This window comes from Lissotriton helveticus, chromosome 11 (assembly GCF_964261635.1).
Source record: "Lissotriton helveticus chromosome 11, aLisHel1.1, whole genome shotgun sequence".
In the NCBI taxonomy this organism is placed as follows: domain Eukaryota; kingdom Metazoa; phylum Chordata; class Amphibia; order Caudata; family Salamandridae; genus Lissotriton; species Lissotriton helveticus.
The window spans coordinates 269552341-269567250 of record NC_136072.1 but is presented as its reverse complement, the minus strand read 5'-3'; the positions used below and the strand labels follow the sequence as shown (position 1 = coordinate 269567250).

The 14910-nt window shown below is 50.4% G+C and overlaps 1 protein-coding gene across 11 annotated transcripts in view; it reads left to right on the top strand.

Annotated features, from left to right (window-relative positions):
* Positions 1 to 14910, top strand: part of TRIP12 (thyroid hormone receptor interactor 12) — a 1008257-nt gene that overhangs the window by 599925 nt on the left and 393422 nt on the right. For all 11 annotated transcript variants that reach the window (XM_078668151.1, XM_078668159.1, XM_078668158.1 and 8 more), the window contains one exon: positions 6036 to 6210. In XM_078668151.1, coding sequence (XP_078524277.1) covers positions 6036 to 6210 — 175 coding nt within the window. The remainder of the gene's footprint in view (positions 1 to 6035; positions 6211 to 14910) is intronic.

The following is a 14910-nucleotide window of genomic DNA, read 5'->3' as shown; positions in this document are numbered from 1 at the left end:
GGGACCACCATTCGAGCCACTGCACTCGTGTGAACTCCAGTTCCTAACGTGGAAAGTAGCTTTCCTAATTGCTATTATGTCACTGAGGCGTGTTAGTGAGCTGCAAGCGCTCACAATCCAAGAGCCATTCATTCAGATTCATCCAAATAGGGTAGTGCTACGTACTAACCCCAAATTCCTTCCAAAGGTGGTGTCACAGTTTCATCTCAACCAAACTATTGACTTGCCGGCATTCTTCCAAAACCCACAAACGGTGGCGGAAAGAATGCTCCATACGTTAGACGTACGGAGGGCGTTGATGTACTACATAGACAGGACACAACCCTTTAGGAAAACAAAACAACTTTTTGTTGCCTTCTCACCACAACACAAAGGCAACCCTATTTCCAAAGCAGGAATAGCCAGGTGGATCGTTAAGTGCATCCAAATCTGTTATCAAAAGGCCAAGCGCACTTTAACAATACCCCCAAGGGCGCACTCCACACGCAAATTGGGGGCATCCATGGCTTTCCTAGGGAACATTCCTTTAGAGGACATTTGCAGAGCAGCCACGTGGGTTACACCACATACCTTTACAAAACACTACTGTGTAGATGTGCATTCCAAGCAGCAAGCTGCTGTAGGACAGGCTGTTCTCAAGACACTTTTTCAGGTTTCTGCAGCTGGCACGGGCAACCGCCGCTGATGGAGGGACTGCTATGTATTCTATGCTAAGATATGAATTTAGCAGCCCACATGCCTCGAACTGAATATGCTACTTACCAGTATGCATCTGTTCTTGGCATGTAGGGCTGCTAACATTCATATCGCCCACCCTCCTCCCCGGTGCCTGTCGCAGCTGCAGATATACTATTGTATTCAATCATTAGCATGGACATCCTATACACCTTTCACTCCATCTTCTGCCACAATGGCGAAAAACAATCTGGGGATGGAGCCGATGCCCATGCGCACTGTAGTCCAGGGGAGGAGTCACCTATCTCAGGATACTTCGAAGACTCTTCCAAGACAACAATGTGCGATCATTCGGACCCAACACTAGGCGGCGATCTAATGCTAAGATATGAATGTTAGCAGCCCTACATGCCAAGAACAGATGCATACTGGTAAGTAGCATATTCATCTCAACGCATTAAACCCACACTGATGCCAGTGTGGGATTTAGTGTGAAATGTACCACAGAGGGCATTTTGGGCCAGGTTGCCACACAGCAGACATGTTGCTGGACCCCTAGGTGGAGAGCCCCTCGCTCTCCTGGGCCTGCAACAATGCACATCCTGGGCGAGGTGCTAGGTCTCCTCCCCCGGGATGGGCAAGGGGAAGCTTCAACGGCATGCCGCCTCTGTGAGCTTCTCCAGACCACTTGCTGTACTCGGCAACTGGCCCCCACCAGTTCTAACCCCCACTCTGGTGGGAAGACTGGTGGGAAACCCTACGTCAGGAAGGGGGGTGTGCCAGCCTGTGCCAACCCCACCCCTCGGGTGGGAGAGGCGAGGTGAAGCACGGCCCCGGGCTCCGGCCATCTTGAGGATGGGGAGCTCTGCCCAATCACAGCTAGGCTCCTGCTCCCCTCCCACAGGAGAGGAGCAGGCTAGGTGGTGTGCCCACCCTAGGTGAGAGACCCATTGGTCCCTGCCCTTGCCCTACCTGTAACACCCCTAAATTTAGTATTTAGGGGCACCCTGAACCTTCCTCAGATCCCGATTTGCAACAAGAAGAAGAACAAGAAACAAGAAGAACTGCCATGCAGCTGCTAACAAGAGGACGACACCAACTGACTCGGTCCCAGAACCCTACAGGCCTGTTGATCGTTGAACTTGCTCTTGCGAAACTCCAGCGTCTCCTGCGGACAGCAACCTCGAAGACCCCGGAGGACCTGCCTGCCTTGAACCTTCCAAAAGACTGGGACTCCCACGAGCAGTGGTTCTGCTCAACAGCAATACCCCTGTTGACAGCCAGGAACCGCGAATCCAGCACACTCTGCACCCGCCAAGCCCGGCCAGTGCGTGAGTGACCCAAGACCACGAGGACGTCCCCCGGCGATTGTGATCCGGAGTCCAGTGCCCAAAGACCCTCCTCGGCGACCCAGACGACGCCTGCAGCCTCAGAACCAGGGACCCCTCCAACCACGACCAGCTGAGGATAAGATTTCCAGATGCCAAAAGACACCCATGCACTCTGGGCCTCGCGGCCCCCTGTGCCTTCGTTTGGGGTGCCTACCTCTTCGCCAAGATCCCAACTTACCTCACGAAGTGGTGGTCGCACCTGAAGACTCTCCGTCCCCGAGCCTGCAGCCTTTGTTCACTTATTAACTTTCCCATTGGATAATATTGAGCGCCCGACGGCTCAAAGGCACCCTGCACCCAGCCGCCCGAGTGCCACTGGAATTGCAACTACTACCCCACTCTACTTCCCCACTTGCCCGGAGTAAGTGACCAGGAGCTCAGCTCCCACAGCCACGTGGCCTGCTTGCTTGCAGCCACCAACCAAAGGCCCCCTACCCTCCATATGATTGCATTGGGCCTACTCTCTCTGCACCCGGCTGCCCCTATGCTGCTGAGGGTGTATCTACTGTACCTTTCCGACCCTGGGAGAACCCTGAGTCTATGCCCAGAACCTTAACTCTACCAGTCGAGTACTTACCTAAAAGCCGATAACTCATTTTCCTTCCATAGGATAATATTGACTGATTTCAATTGAAAATTCTTCTAAGTGTGGAGTTTTGAAACTTTAAAATATTCATCTAAAATCAGCCGAATAACGAATTCAGAGTTACTCACCTGTGATCAGGAGAGAAGCCAGTTCTGCTCCTTTTGGCCCAGTACTGAACCATAAAAGAAATTTATAAGTATACTTACCAGTAACTTGAATTTCCTCCCATAGGATAAGATTGCTTGGTTTTCACTGAAAAGTTTCGAAGTGTCAACTTTGAAAATACATTTATATTCTTTAAAAATCACAACTGCAACCAAAACGCCTTTACTTAACTGTTTACAGCTCATGTCCCGGGACTGAATCCAAGATCCAGTGCTGTGGTTAGAAAAGTAATCTATACAGTAATCAATTGCGTTTATCTCGAAATTCCCATTGAGCTCAATGTCACATTGTGTTTGAAATTGTGTTGGATATTGCAACCACTGTAGCTATTGTACTTACAAAGTCTATTGCCTATTTGCAAAGTAATTACTTAAAGTCACTCATATTGAGAAAAGTATATTTTGATACCTTGTTGGTTCTAAAATAAAACTATTATTTTTTATACAAAACAATTGGCCTAGAGTTCAGTTCTTGAGTGTGTGAGACCATTTGCTGACTGAGTGTGTACAACAAATGCTTTACACTGTCCTCTGATGCTGCCTTACTGCTCGACCAAACTACCACTTTAGAGAGTAAGGTTATATCGAACTTTAACCTCTGCCATGTCTCTCGAAACTGGGGACTCTACACACACTGTACCTTACTTTTGTCCAGTATATAAAGAGCCACTTTCTTACATCTACCTAGATTATTTCCTACTGAAAACTTTAACGAAGCCTGCAACTGACTGGATCAGCTATTCAGAAGTGTTCCAACCTATTTCAGGAATTGGGATTGGCTGTCCATTTTCCAGGTCCTTGTGGTTTGCTCAAAGGCTTGGGTGCCCATGCAGGTATCTATTGACCTGAAGCCTTTTAGGTTAAATGATTACTGCACATCAGTGTCCTCTTGCTTAGAACAGCCAAATATGCTCTGAAGATATTCTAGTCTCAATTTGAGGGAGGAAATTCCAGACCTCAGCTTATCAGCCATTCCTGTTGGGTGGGTGAGGTTTGGGGGGGTTGGAGAGGAAGAAACATAGGTAGCACACAAAAGGTAAGCCACCTCAACATCCTCTGTCTCCCACAGGATCTTCATCATCTGAACTGGAGTTGGTTGCCTCGAAGCCTGTGATTCCCCTTTCGAGTGGCCCGCTCTGGTGACTCCACTGGACCCTGCCCTGGAGCCACCTCAGGTCCAATCTACCCGCTACTATCATCCTTGGATAACTCCTGGATACTTCGGCACCAGAGCCCCCACACATCATGTTCCCAACGCAGGTTGCAGCCTTCCCTGTGCTTTTGGATCCAGCAGCATTTTTCAACACCATGTACTCCCTCTGTTATTGCATCAATGCCATCCGGCACACTTACTGGACCCATGACTCCAGACTGCTTCCCAATGTTCATGGCAGTGGTTTTGACACAACTCTGCATCCGTCCACTCTGGTCCAGTGCTGACTCAACTCATTTGATCCACCATTACGTTACTCGATGCCACAGCCACTTATGCCTTGGACGGTCTGCTTCTACTGGTGCCATCTCCAGTTCCTCTGACGTACATGACCCCAGTGGTGCCAGACCCTGCACTCGTGCCACAGAACAGATCGTGCACAAAGGCTTGTGTGGAATAGTAGGAGGATACACAACCTATCTGTAACTGACATGGACCCTTTAGAGCTTTGCCCATATGAGGGTGAACTCCAAGGCCTTTTCTCAGTTAGTGGCCTGGGTGCTTTCCCAGAACTGGATATGAAATTCCCCACTGGATGGCCAATGCCAGAAGTAGTGTGGTGTTGTTCCGTACAATAATGAAAAAGGCCGTTGAAGTGCTGACCCATCTGAACTGTTTTGGTACTAATGAAAAGTTACCCCAGGACTCGATGGGAAGATAAAGCCATCAGAAGAAGAAATTACTTTCAATAGTGCTCTTTCTTGTAGATACACTGCCAATTCCACACGCCTAGCTGCCCCTTTTCTGTAGACTAGGCTCTGGAATTTTTACTTTTCCCAGTAGGATTTGCACGATACCAGCTATTACACTAATTTTGTCAGCCACATTTCTACATATGAGGGTGTGGTGAAAAAGGAGGAAAACTGGTGTCCTCGCCAGGACTGTGCCCATATGTGATCTAGTTTCTGGACTGAGATGCAGCTAGGGTGGGGGATCGTGTCAACTACCAGCACACAGGAGACATTCTGGTTTCTCACAGCTATTGAACACTAGGCGTCCTGCTGTTTACTAGTCTGCTCAAAGTATGAAATAAATCATTTTCCTTCATCCTCTACCCTGACAGACTTATGTGACTGACTCTCTCTCCTTCTCATGGTACACTTCCACTCCCTCAACTTTGCAACCTGGACTCTTTTCACCCTGCCAAGGAACACTTCTGCTCCCCTTTGCTACACTCAGTTCCGTTGGTTTTCCACTCAAAACAGAGCATTAATCATCCTTTTGTTCAAGATGGTAGATGCCACTTTCCCACACCATCTCCAGCACAAGTACTTTGCTCTTCAAACCTCAGGCACCTTTTCACTCTTAATCAGGTGCTCCATCTAGAGTTAGGACTTTTAATTTAGTAATCATTCTCCACTGATGAGGCCCTGCCCAGTAAACGTAACGTAGAATCCTTCTCTTTCTGTTTTCAAATCGGCCCTGAAGGCACTCACGGATGGTCTGAGACCTGCGTGGCTTACCTTCCCGGCAAAGGTTTAACACGTCACTGTTGCCCTCTGACACGCTCCTCCTTAGCAAACTCCTTCTCCCAGCCTGGTCCTTGCTTTTAGATGTATCCTGCAGTATATTAGCTTGCATATAATAGTCCATTTAAATAAGATCTGAAATACATGCAATGAGATGTTCTATTCTTATTCATCACTACCACTCATTTGTCACTATTCGTTGCGAAGTGTGAGGTAAGACCATGATATTATGTGCAGCTTTAATACTGGGAATGCTTTATTGTATTGCAAGGTTTATTTAGTGCCTACTTGCCCCTATGCAGTGCACTGAAGTGGTTCCCTGTATAAGCATCATGTAAGCCACATAGGGTGTCAGTACTAATATATTGCTTTTTGAGAAAATACGAAATTTCTAATAAAATCCTTAAATAAACCCAAACAAATATTTTGCATGAAATCATTGTTAGTGCATAAAATGTTCTCATCTCTTGTGCAGTTTTAATAATTTATATGAAGTGACTTTACTTTTTTTTTTTTTACTGCCTTTTGTTTTTCAAGCAAAAAGCCCTACAACCACACAATCGCCTAAATCTTCATTTCTGGCAAGCTTGAATCCAAAAACTTGGGGAAGATTAAGTACGCAGTCGAACAGCAACAACATTGAACCAGCAAGGACAGCAGGAGGAAGTGGCCTTGCTAGAGCTGCCTCAAAAGACACAATATCCAACAACCGGTGAGTAAATCCCTACAGATTTCCTATTTGTCTAATTAAAATCTTCAGAAAATTGAAAGACAGATTATCTTTACGAACGCATATCTTACTCAATGCCCAAGATTATTAAGTAATGCATACATAGTCACAGGTGTCCTTGCACTATTCTGAAATAGACAACATTTTGCCAAAATGTTTGAGTGTGTTACTTTTGAATGTAGAAGCTTTTAGTCTTCGCTAAGCTTAAATTCACAGTTGGGCCCAATTCTACAAATCTATCACTATTTCTCTGGCATTTCTAATGTGTAATGTATACAAGATATACTTTATTTTTTGCTCATCTCTAATTTATTGGCCCCAGGTAACATTTGCCTGTTCCTATTTTGAGCTGTTAGGGTTGTGCCATTAGTGCTTTATTGCTGAGTCCCACTTGTCTTTTATTGCAAACTGTCACAGTATTGCTCTATCTGATAGACTACTAGCCGCAGATTCCTTAAGGCAGAATTATCCCCAGGCGTAAGACTGGATCCGGAAAAGTTTTCTTTGCCACAGCATCTCTGCACGCTGCCAAGCGGTACCACGTGACTCCGCCCGGACGTCATCCATGGGTGTGACGTCAGCAAGGTCACATAAGCCCCACACCGGCGCGCCAACATCAGTTTTCCTCTTTTCCGCATGCAACGCTGATTCGGATCGTGTCTTGACATGTTTTCAGGCCTTCTTTTTCACGCTTTGCCTAGAGTAACAGTGTGCGAATCCCTTAGGGCTTGAAGACTTGTACCTCTTATGCACATCAGATATCGGCTATGGACCCTCACCCGATTTGTATGTGGTGTTTGGGCAGCACCAGGACTCGAAGGACTGCAATGCCTATCAGCACCTCAAACCGAAGTCACAGCGGGAGCGCTAGATAAAACTGCTGTCATCCCACGTCTCCAGGTCGGTGTTGTCCCATCATCCGTCCCCTGCCTCGGAAGCCAGGAGCCGCCGATTCCGCCTGCAACATCGCCTTTGCCACGACCCCAAGGGCGTCGCTCGCCGACTGGTAGGTCCTGCAGCTTGTCTCTGAGGCCCTGTCCTTGTTCGGCGGAGGGTGCGTGCTCCCCATTGGATGTGCGCCCTTGTCTGTCGCCCCCCCTACCCACCGCTCCCAGGCGTCTGGGTGACTAGGGCCCAAATGACCGCCAACGCTGCGGCTCTGCAGGCTTCTGTGGCCCCCTCCTCCACCTCCTGTGCCGTCCTCAGATCCCTTGCCTCGCGCGGGGCCTTCCACGGAGTCGCCGGCAGCTTCGGCCCTGGTGCCGAAAAGTTCGGCATCCGATTGTAGGAGGGTGGTGTCAATGATGTGCAGTCCTGCAGGGCACCCCTCTTCGACCCACGGCGTCCCTGTCTCGTCGCAAATCCCTATGGGGATCCCTGTGGTGTGCAGGAGCTCGCCCCCGAGTGCCCCTTGGCCCTCTGAGCGGGCGGCTGTCTCGCCAGATGCCGGGCCAGCGCCGTAGGCTTTCCTCCCCGGCGGTGCCGTGGGTGGAGGCCGGGGCCTGGGGTGCTTTCCCGAGTCCATCTCGGTTCTCTACGCGGGCGCTGCCCCGTGTGAGGTCGAGCCGGCGCATTCCCAGCACTGTTCCTTAGCCGAACTGGCTCCGACCCCGCCCCATTCTTTTAGGGAGCACGTGGTGGTAGTCGACTCGGCGCCTCCTGTGTCCACTCCAGCGCTGATCAACGTCGAATTGGCGCCTGTGGCTGACTCCATGGTGCCATGCCGGCGTCTGGTCCTTGATTCGTCTCCAGTGGTTCCTTCCTCTCCGGAGGTTTGTCATTTCCTTGTCTCTTCTTCGGAGACAGGGCGCCGCATTGTTGCTTTTTCACCAGCGTCTTCCAGGGAGGGCTCTGCGCTGTCCCACAGCCTCAGTCCTCAGATCCTCTTTTCTGCAGTTCACTGTTGGTTCCTCCACTGGTTTCTCAGCCTTCCCTGAGGGTTCCTCAGGTCCCTCACTCGTCAGTGGATCCCCCCCTTTCCGGGGCTGGCCGCTCCCACCTCTGGCTGGAAATGGGGACGGACGGCCCAGTTTGCAGCCGTCGCCACCGGAGGAATTGCTTTCTCCCCCACAACGCCCTACGGAGGCCAGTGTTGCCTTCGTTCGAGCTATTTCCACTGCCGCTGGCATTTTGTGAATGGATGAGCCTGTCACCCCATTCTCTTGGAAGTTCTCCACCAGAGCTCTGGTGGACGGGAGCTGTTCCTTCCTTTCGAAGCGTCGCTCCACAACTCTCTTTTGGGGGCTTGGGGGCGTCCTCTCATGGGTGATCCGGTGCCTCAGCCGCTCCGGCATCACCACCGTCCTGCTCCGCACGACCCAGTCTGCCTTTCCTTCTACTCAGGACTCTCTTTTGCGGACTGCTTTAAAGTCCTTGCCTGTGGTATGGTTTCCTCCGTCTCTAGAGGCCCGTTGGTTGGATTCATGGGGGCGTAACATCTTCACCTCATCTAGTGCTGCTTTGCGGGTGCTCAACACTTTGTGTGTTGGACAGGGCTGCCTCCTGCCTGTGGGATTCTGTGGAGTCCCTTCTTTCTCATGTCCCCCCTGAGGATGTCCATGCTGATCTACAGCACCATGTGTTGGACGGTCGAGAGTTGGCTGCATTTATTCTTCGTACGGCTTTGGATATTGCTGATGCTCTCAGCCGTGCTATGGCCACTTCAGTAGCCCTACGTCACCACGCTTGGCTTCGGGATGCTGTTTTTCCTGAGAATATTATGGAGCGTTTGGTTGACTTTCCCTTTGATGGGGTCCTTTTGTTGAACCCTCATGCGGACTCCGCTATTCAGTGTCTCCTTGCGGGACTCAGCCCCCCCCCCCTTCCGTAGGCTGACTTGTTGGTCCTCCGGGAGTTGATGGGAGGCATTATCCCACCTGCTCTCTGGAATCTGGTGTTTTGAGTGGCCCGTTTGTATGTTCTGTGTGGGTTGCCGTGCCTTTGTGGTCCCTTGGTTGGCCCCTCTCTTCTGTTGGCTTCTGGTTCAGCCCTTTTAGCAAATGTGTATTTTTGGCTGATTGTTAAGCCGTCTATGGTTCTAACCACAGGTCCTTATGTTCTCTGATGCAGGATTTTTTTCCTTGAGTGGTTCCCATGTTTTCTTTGGGACGTGTGTAGGGAAGTGTTGCATTAACCCGCCCCTATCCCCCCCCCACACACACACACACTTTTTGCCTGATATCTGATGCACTTTTCCTTGGTGTGCCCTGGGTCCCTGCCAATCAAGTACCCAGGGCCTGTGTTTCTTCCCCAAAAACAAACCCAATTGGCATCTCTGGCCATAGGGTCCCTGGTAAATGGCACTATGACCAGAGAAGACCCCTAAGGGCTGCAGCACTTATTGTGCCACCCTCAGGGGCCCTGTACCCTGACACACACACACTTCCTTTGTAGGCTGAGTGTCTTGGTGCAGAACAATACAAAAAGGGGTTTTCTATGAAGTTCCTCAGTGAAACACTGTAGCGGTTTGGAGAAGCCAAGTGGTTGGATCTCACTCTTCCCTAGAGAGGGTAGTTGTGGAGATGGAGATCCATGTGTTGGATCACAATACCCTCACACACCCTTTCAGGTGTCATGCTTCATCATCTGGGCTGAGTAAGGATATACCATGGCGTGCCCTCTAAATGTTACATTGTATACCCCTCACTAAAAAAGTTTAGCGAGACCCCTTATTCTCCAGGGATCTGTCTCTGCTCCCCCCTTGCGGCCACACACAAGATTCAATCCAGTACTATAACAATTAGATACCCATAAGGAGTAAGGCATCTGTAATTTATCCCTATTCCAAATATGGCCATTACTATAACCTTCACCCGCTGCATCATGATGCACACCGAGAGGAGCCACAGCTCCCTACCACGGCACGAAACCACCTCTCAGGAATGGCCGCCGAATGGGATACACAGCCTAGGGCACTTCACCAACATACTGACAAATTGTTGCCACGCCCACAATGTACCATGTAACACCTCACATGACCAATATTACTCCCCTAACTGTCACTCGTCCTCACTATTGGCAGCAAGAGCCAAAGAAGTACACTATTAGAATGGCAGTTATACCCGTCCGAATGGTATTTTTAACTTCAACTTTATACACCACTGAGTAAAAGGCACCTATGCATCAGTGAAACTGGCCAGAGAAAGTCGCACTACCAGCCGCGTTCACTGCTCCAGCCATAACACAAACTACCTCTCAATAATGGCCGCCAGGGATACACAACACGATCCCAGTTTGGATGATTAACCACCAAAGCCACGCCCATAACGAATCATGTGACTGATCACATGACGAACAATACTCCATAAGAAATCTCCACGGGCCACCAGGTTATCGCCCAGGACCCGGTGGAGGAGGGTAGATCGTAGGACGCCAAGATGTAACATCGCATGTGAGTACAGACCACCTGTCGGCTTTTCCGACCTCCCCGTTTAAATTTAACCGATATCGCCTTTACATTAGCTGTAAAGTTCCTAGACCCAGCCGCAGGCAACTAACGCACACACACCCCCCCTGCTAGGGCGCCTACAGACCACACGCTTAGCTCTGACTGGAACTGCTCTCTCCCGGCAATTTATTTAGAGTTTAAACTGGTTAAGGGGCCAGCGAGATAAAAGAAACCTACGTAAATGCCAGACATTACATGTCCCACCTTCAAGCAACAATACCCGCGCTGCGATATATATTACCTACACATTCCTTTAGCGAATATCAATAGAAAGAGCACACGGAAACTATCACCGGCGAAAGCGCGATCGTTAAACAGCACGCTGGTTGCCGTTAGCGACCACTAGGCAGCATGATACGGAGGAAACACGATCGAATTAACTATGATTGTGTGACCTACAAGAAATAATTTTTACCACTGCTGAGAAGATAGGGAACCTGGCAATTCAAGCCCCGTTTCTGACAAGCAGCTAGAGGTAGAGGCTACATCAGGTGTGTGACCTACTAATTACTGACACAAGACAGGAGGTGTATAAATTCAAGCATCTAGCTCCCTGCAATTTATTTAGAGTTTGAACTGGTTAAGGGGCCAGCGAGATAAAAGAAACCGACGTAAATGCCAGACATTACATGTCCCACACAGACCAGTCCTGCGTATGACTATGCATCCACCTACAAACTGTGAGGTATACCTGTATGACCAAAAAATGCCTTCTGATCTATGGATTTAAGATGTTAGCAGAGTGTAACTACAGACAACTGTTAGCAGATGCAACTACAGACAACTGTCCCTTCACGATCTTGCTCAATATGATGTACATAGCGTTACAGCCTTTTCTTACCCACACTACCTTCTTTCTTATACAGGAGTTGAGCCATGTGTTAGGATACACCGGGCACTGTTGATGCCTGGGGACCACTAAGAGTGGGTGAGTCCACCGTGCAACAAAGTAATTTTTCTGTTCTATACTCTCCACAGGGTCATGATTCACCTTAGTTCACTGTGGAAGATCACCTGTATTTTTAAAAAATTGGTTGTGCTTTTGTCCGCCAGTGAGCGAACACACCAGATTAGAAGTAGCATGCTTTGGAGTCACCATTGGACAAATGTTGTTGTCAGTAAACAAATGGTTTCTTCCCTTAAATGCCTTTTTCTCTCCTACAGGTAGATCCAGGCAGGTCAAGAAGACTTAGGGTATAAGTACTATCCATGACTTAATATAACCCTTTTTTTGTTTACCAGTTACAACCTTTTGTAGATAGATCACATTTCTAGGTCCTGAAGAATCGCAGGGTTAACACACCGTTAGCGAGAAACATGTTGACCAACACACGTTAACAAGAGCAGGGAGACACGCACAGTGGACGTGATAACGCCTTGTTACATTGCTTTTAATTAGGACAGGAGACCCCCAGAATATAGTTTGTCCGTACTAGGTACTCCCAGCCCTATTTTATCCCACATCATAGCATCTACACCAGTAGCCCCCACACCCACACTTCACCATACGGCAGTTGGATAGAAGATCTCCGACAAAGAGCCACTTTTTAGGGAGCCCGTTGGGGATTGTACCACCTCCCCAACGAGGAGCAGCCCAGATGATGAAGCATGACACCTGAAAGGGGGTGTGAGGGCATTATGATCCAACAAATGGATCTCCACTACTACCCTCTCTAGGGAAGAGTGAGTTTCAACCACTTGGCTTCTCCAAACCGCTACAGTGTTTCACTGAGGAACTTCATAGAAATCCCCTTTATCTATTGCTCTCGGTGAGGCATCCTCTATGTTGGACCTCCCCACTCCATTTGAGTGGGAAAACGCCTCTAGTCCCTTCCTTTTGTCTTGATTGGTGCAGAACAAACCACAGAGTGGACATGGCACACATCCCTGTGTGCCATGCCCACAACACACTGCCCTGGCATACCTCAGTCACCCCTCTAGCTGGCGGTCCCGGTCCGGAAGGAGGTCTAGGGACCGGTCGCGGGGCCGGAGTCATCACAGCTCGGCAGGTCGACACCACTCGTCGGGATCCAAGTCCTCAGGTAAGAGGCACAAGAAGTCGAAGAGGCGACATAGCTCTTCTGACTCCCCCAACGCTCACGTGACTCGGCCGGGGGTTCGAGTGACACCGCCCACGCGGCTCTGCCGGAGCCGCAGGCGTCGCGGCCTGCTCCATACCCGCCGGTCCCTGGGCAGAACGCGACGCCAGAGGAGATCGATGCCTTCCTCATGGCCATGAGGTCACTCTCTCCTCCATCGGGTTCCGCGGCGCCTTCGGGCCCAGCGGACCCGACTGGGAGCCCAACCGAGCCGGGTGCTTCGGCGCCGTCGGTGACTTTGGTCCCGACGCCGCAAGGCCCCACTGGATCCGGTTCCGGATTTGGGTCGCCGCTGGTCCACCTTACGACCCAGACGGCGTTGACCCCTAGAGTGTCACCCCCGGCGCCGTCCTCGGACGACGCCGTCCCTGGTTCAACCCTCGGTCCGGATCCAGCGTCGCTCGACGCCGCATTCGGCGCCCGCCGAAGAGCAATTGTTCGAGGATCTGGGTCCATCCTTTATTCCTGAATTTCGGCACATGGACGACGAGGAAGACTGGGGACCCCCTGGCACGTGAGTGGCAGTCATATGAGGACTGGATACAGGAACTAGGGGAAGCCAGTGGCCTGGATACCTCCCCAGACACTGGTTTTGGCTACGGAGGAGGGGGCAGCTTATAGTGTGGTGCTGATGAGGGCAGCCAAGGCCTTGGCTCTTGAGCTCCCCATCGCAACAGTGAGGTCCAACATCCTCTCAGAGGTCCTTAAACCGCAGGTAAGCTCCCCAGAGCCTCTACTGCCGTTTAATGAGGCTCTCACAGACGTCCTGTTGGGCACTTGGTCCAGGCCCACTACAGGCCCTCCTGTAGATAGGTATGTCGCTAGGTGCCACGCCCAGCTCCGGGCGACCCTAGTTTCTTGTCCACCCACCCCACCCCCAAGAGTCTGGTTATCCAGGCCTCTGCCTCCCAATCCGCATTCCTGACGGCACCACCAGATTGGGAATCCAAGAGGTATGAACAGTTCAGAAAGATGTCCTCCTCCCCTAGTTTGGGGTTGCGGTCAGTCAACACTGCGTGCCTCTTGGGCTGTTACACCCACTCTCTGTGGGATACGTTTACGGCAGTGCTGCCTGAGTGCCCGGAGGGAGCCCGGGCAAAACTCGCGCAAGCCCTTGCAGAGGGAAGGGACGCAGCGTGGTACTCTTATCAGATGTGGGCTGGATACCGCGGACTCGCTAGGAAGAGCGATTTCAACGTCTGTGGCGGTTCGCTGCCACGCCTGGCTGAGGTCCGCCAACTTTTCGGCCGATGTCCAAAACACCCTAATGGACATGCCGTTCGATGGCAGCCACCTCTTCGGTGGCAAGGCAGACCATGCGCTGGAACGCTTTAAGGACTCCAGGGCTACGGCCAAGTCCTTGGGCCTGTCGGCCCCACGCCAGCAATCTTCTGCCCAGCGCTCCTTTCATGGCCACGGAAGGGGTGCTCCCACACGTCCTATCAGCCACGGGCTGCAGACTAACATTCAGCGCGGTGGCGAACGTGGTTACTGTCGCAGCGGTAACAGGGGACAACGGCGCAGCCAGTCCACATCCACCCCCGCAGCATCCGCCTCAAAGCCTTCCTAGTCCGAGCTTTCAGGCCCATTCTCCAGGACATTTACATTCTACCTTTGCTAACTCTTTTCTCATCCTCTGTGGGGAAAACATTCTAACAATGGAGTTGATGCCCATGATCAATATCACTGAAAGGAGGAGTCGCCTACCTCATGACTAGAAAGACTTCTTAGAAGAAAAACGACTTGCAAACATCTGGACCCTACACTAGATGGCAGCAGTATGCAAAGCATGTGACTCTATAGCTCTACATTCCAAGAACAGATGCTTACTGGGAAAGTAACATCTTTGTATGCGTTCCCTACTTTGAAGTGCCTAGATACCCACACGGTTGACCAGTATTGCTCTACAAATCTACTGATTGATTTATTGTGCAAGCTTCTAGTGATTTCCACCTACTGAAGTGTCAGGCATCGCATTCCACCAACTTGTCTGGGGTCACAAAAGACTATTGACAAATCTCTTTGTGAGAGTGCTCAGGTAGGACCTTGGTGATGTGCAAGTGTGGTAGGTGAAGGATCCTCTCATTGGTTAACTTAGTTGCCTATTTTGCCAACACCTATCTTCCTGTGTCTCAC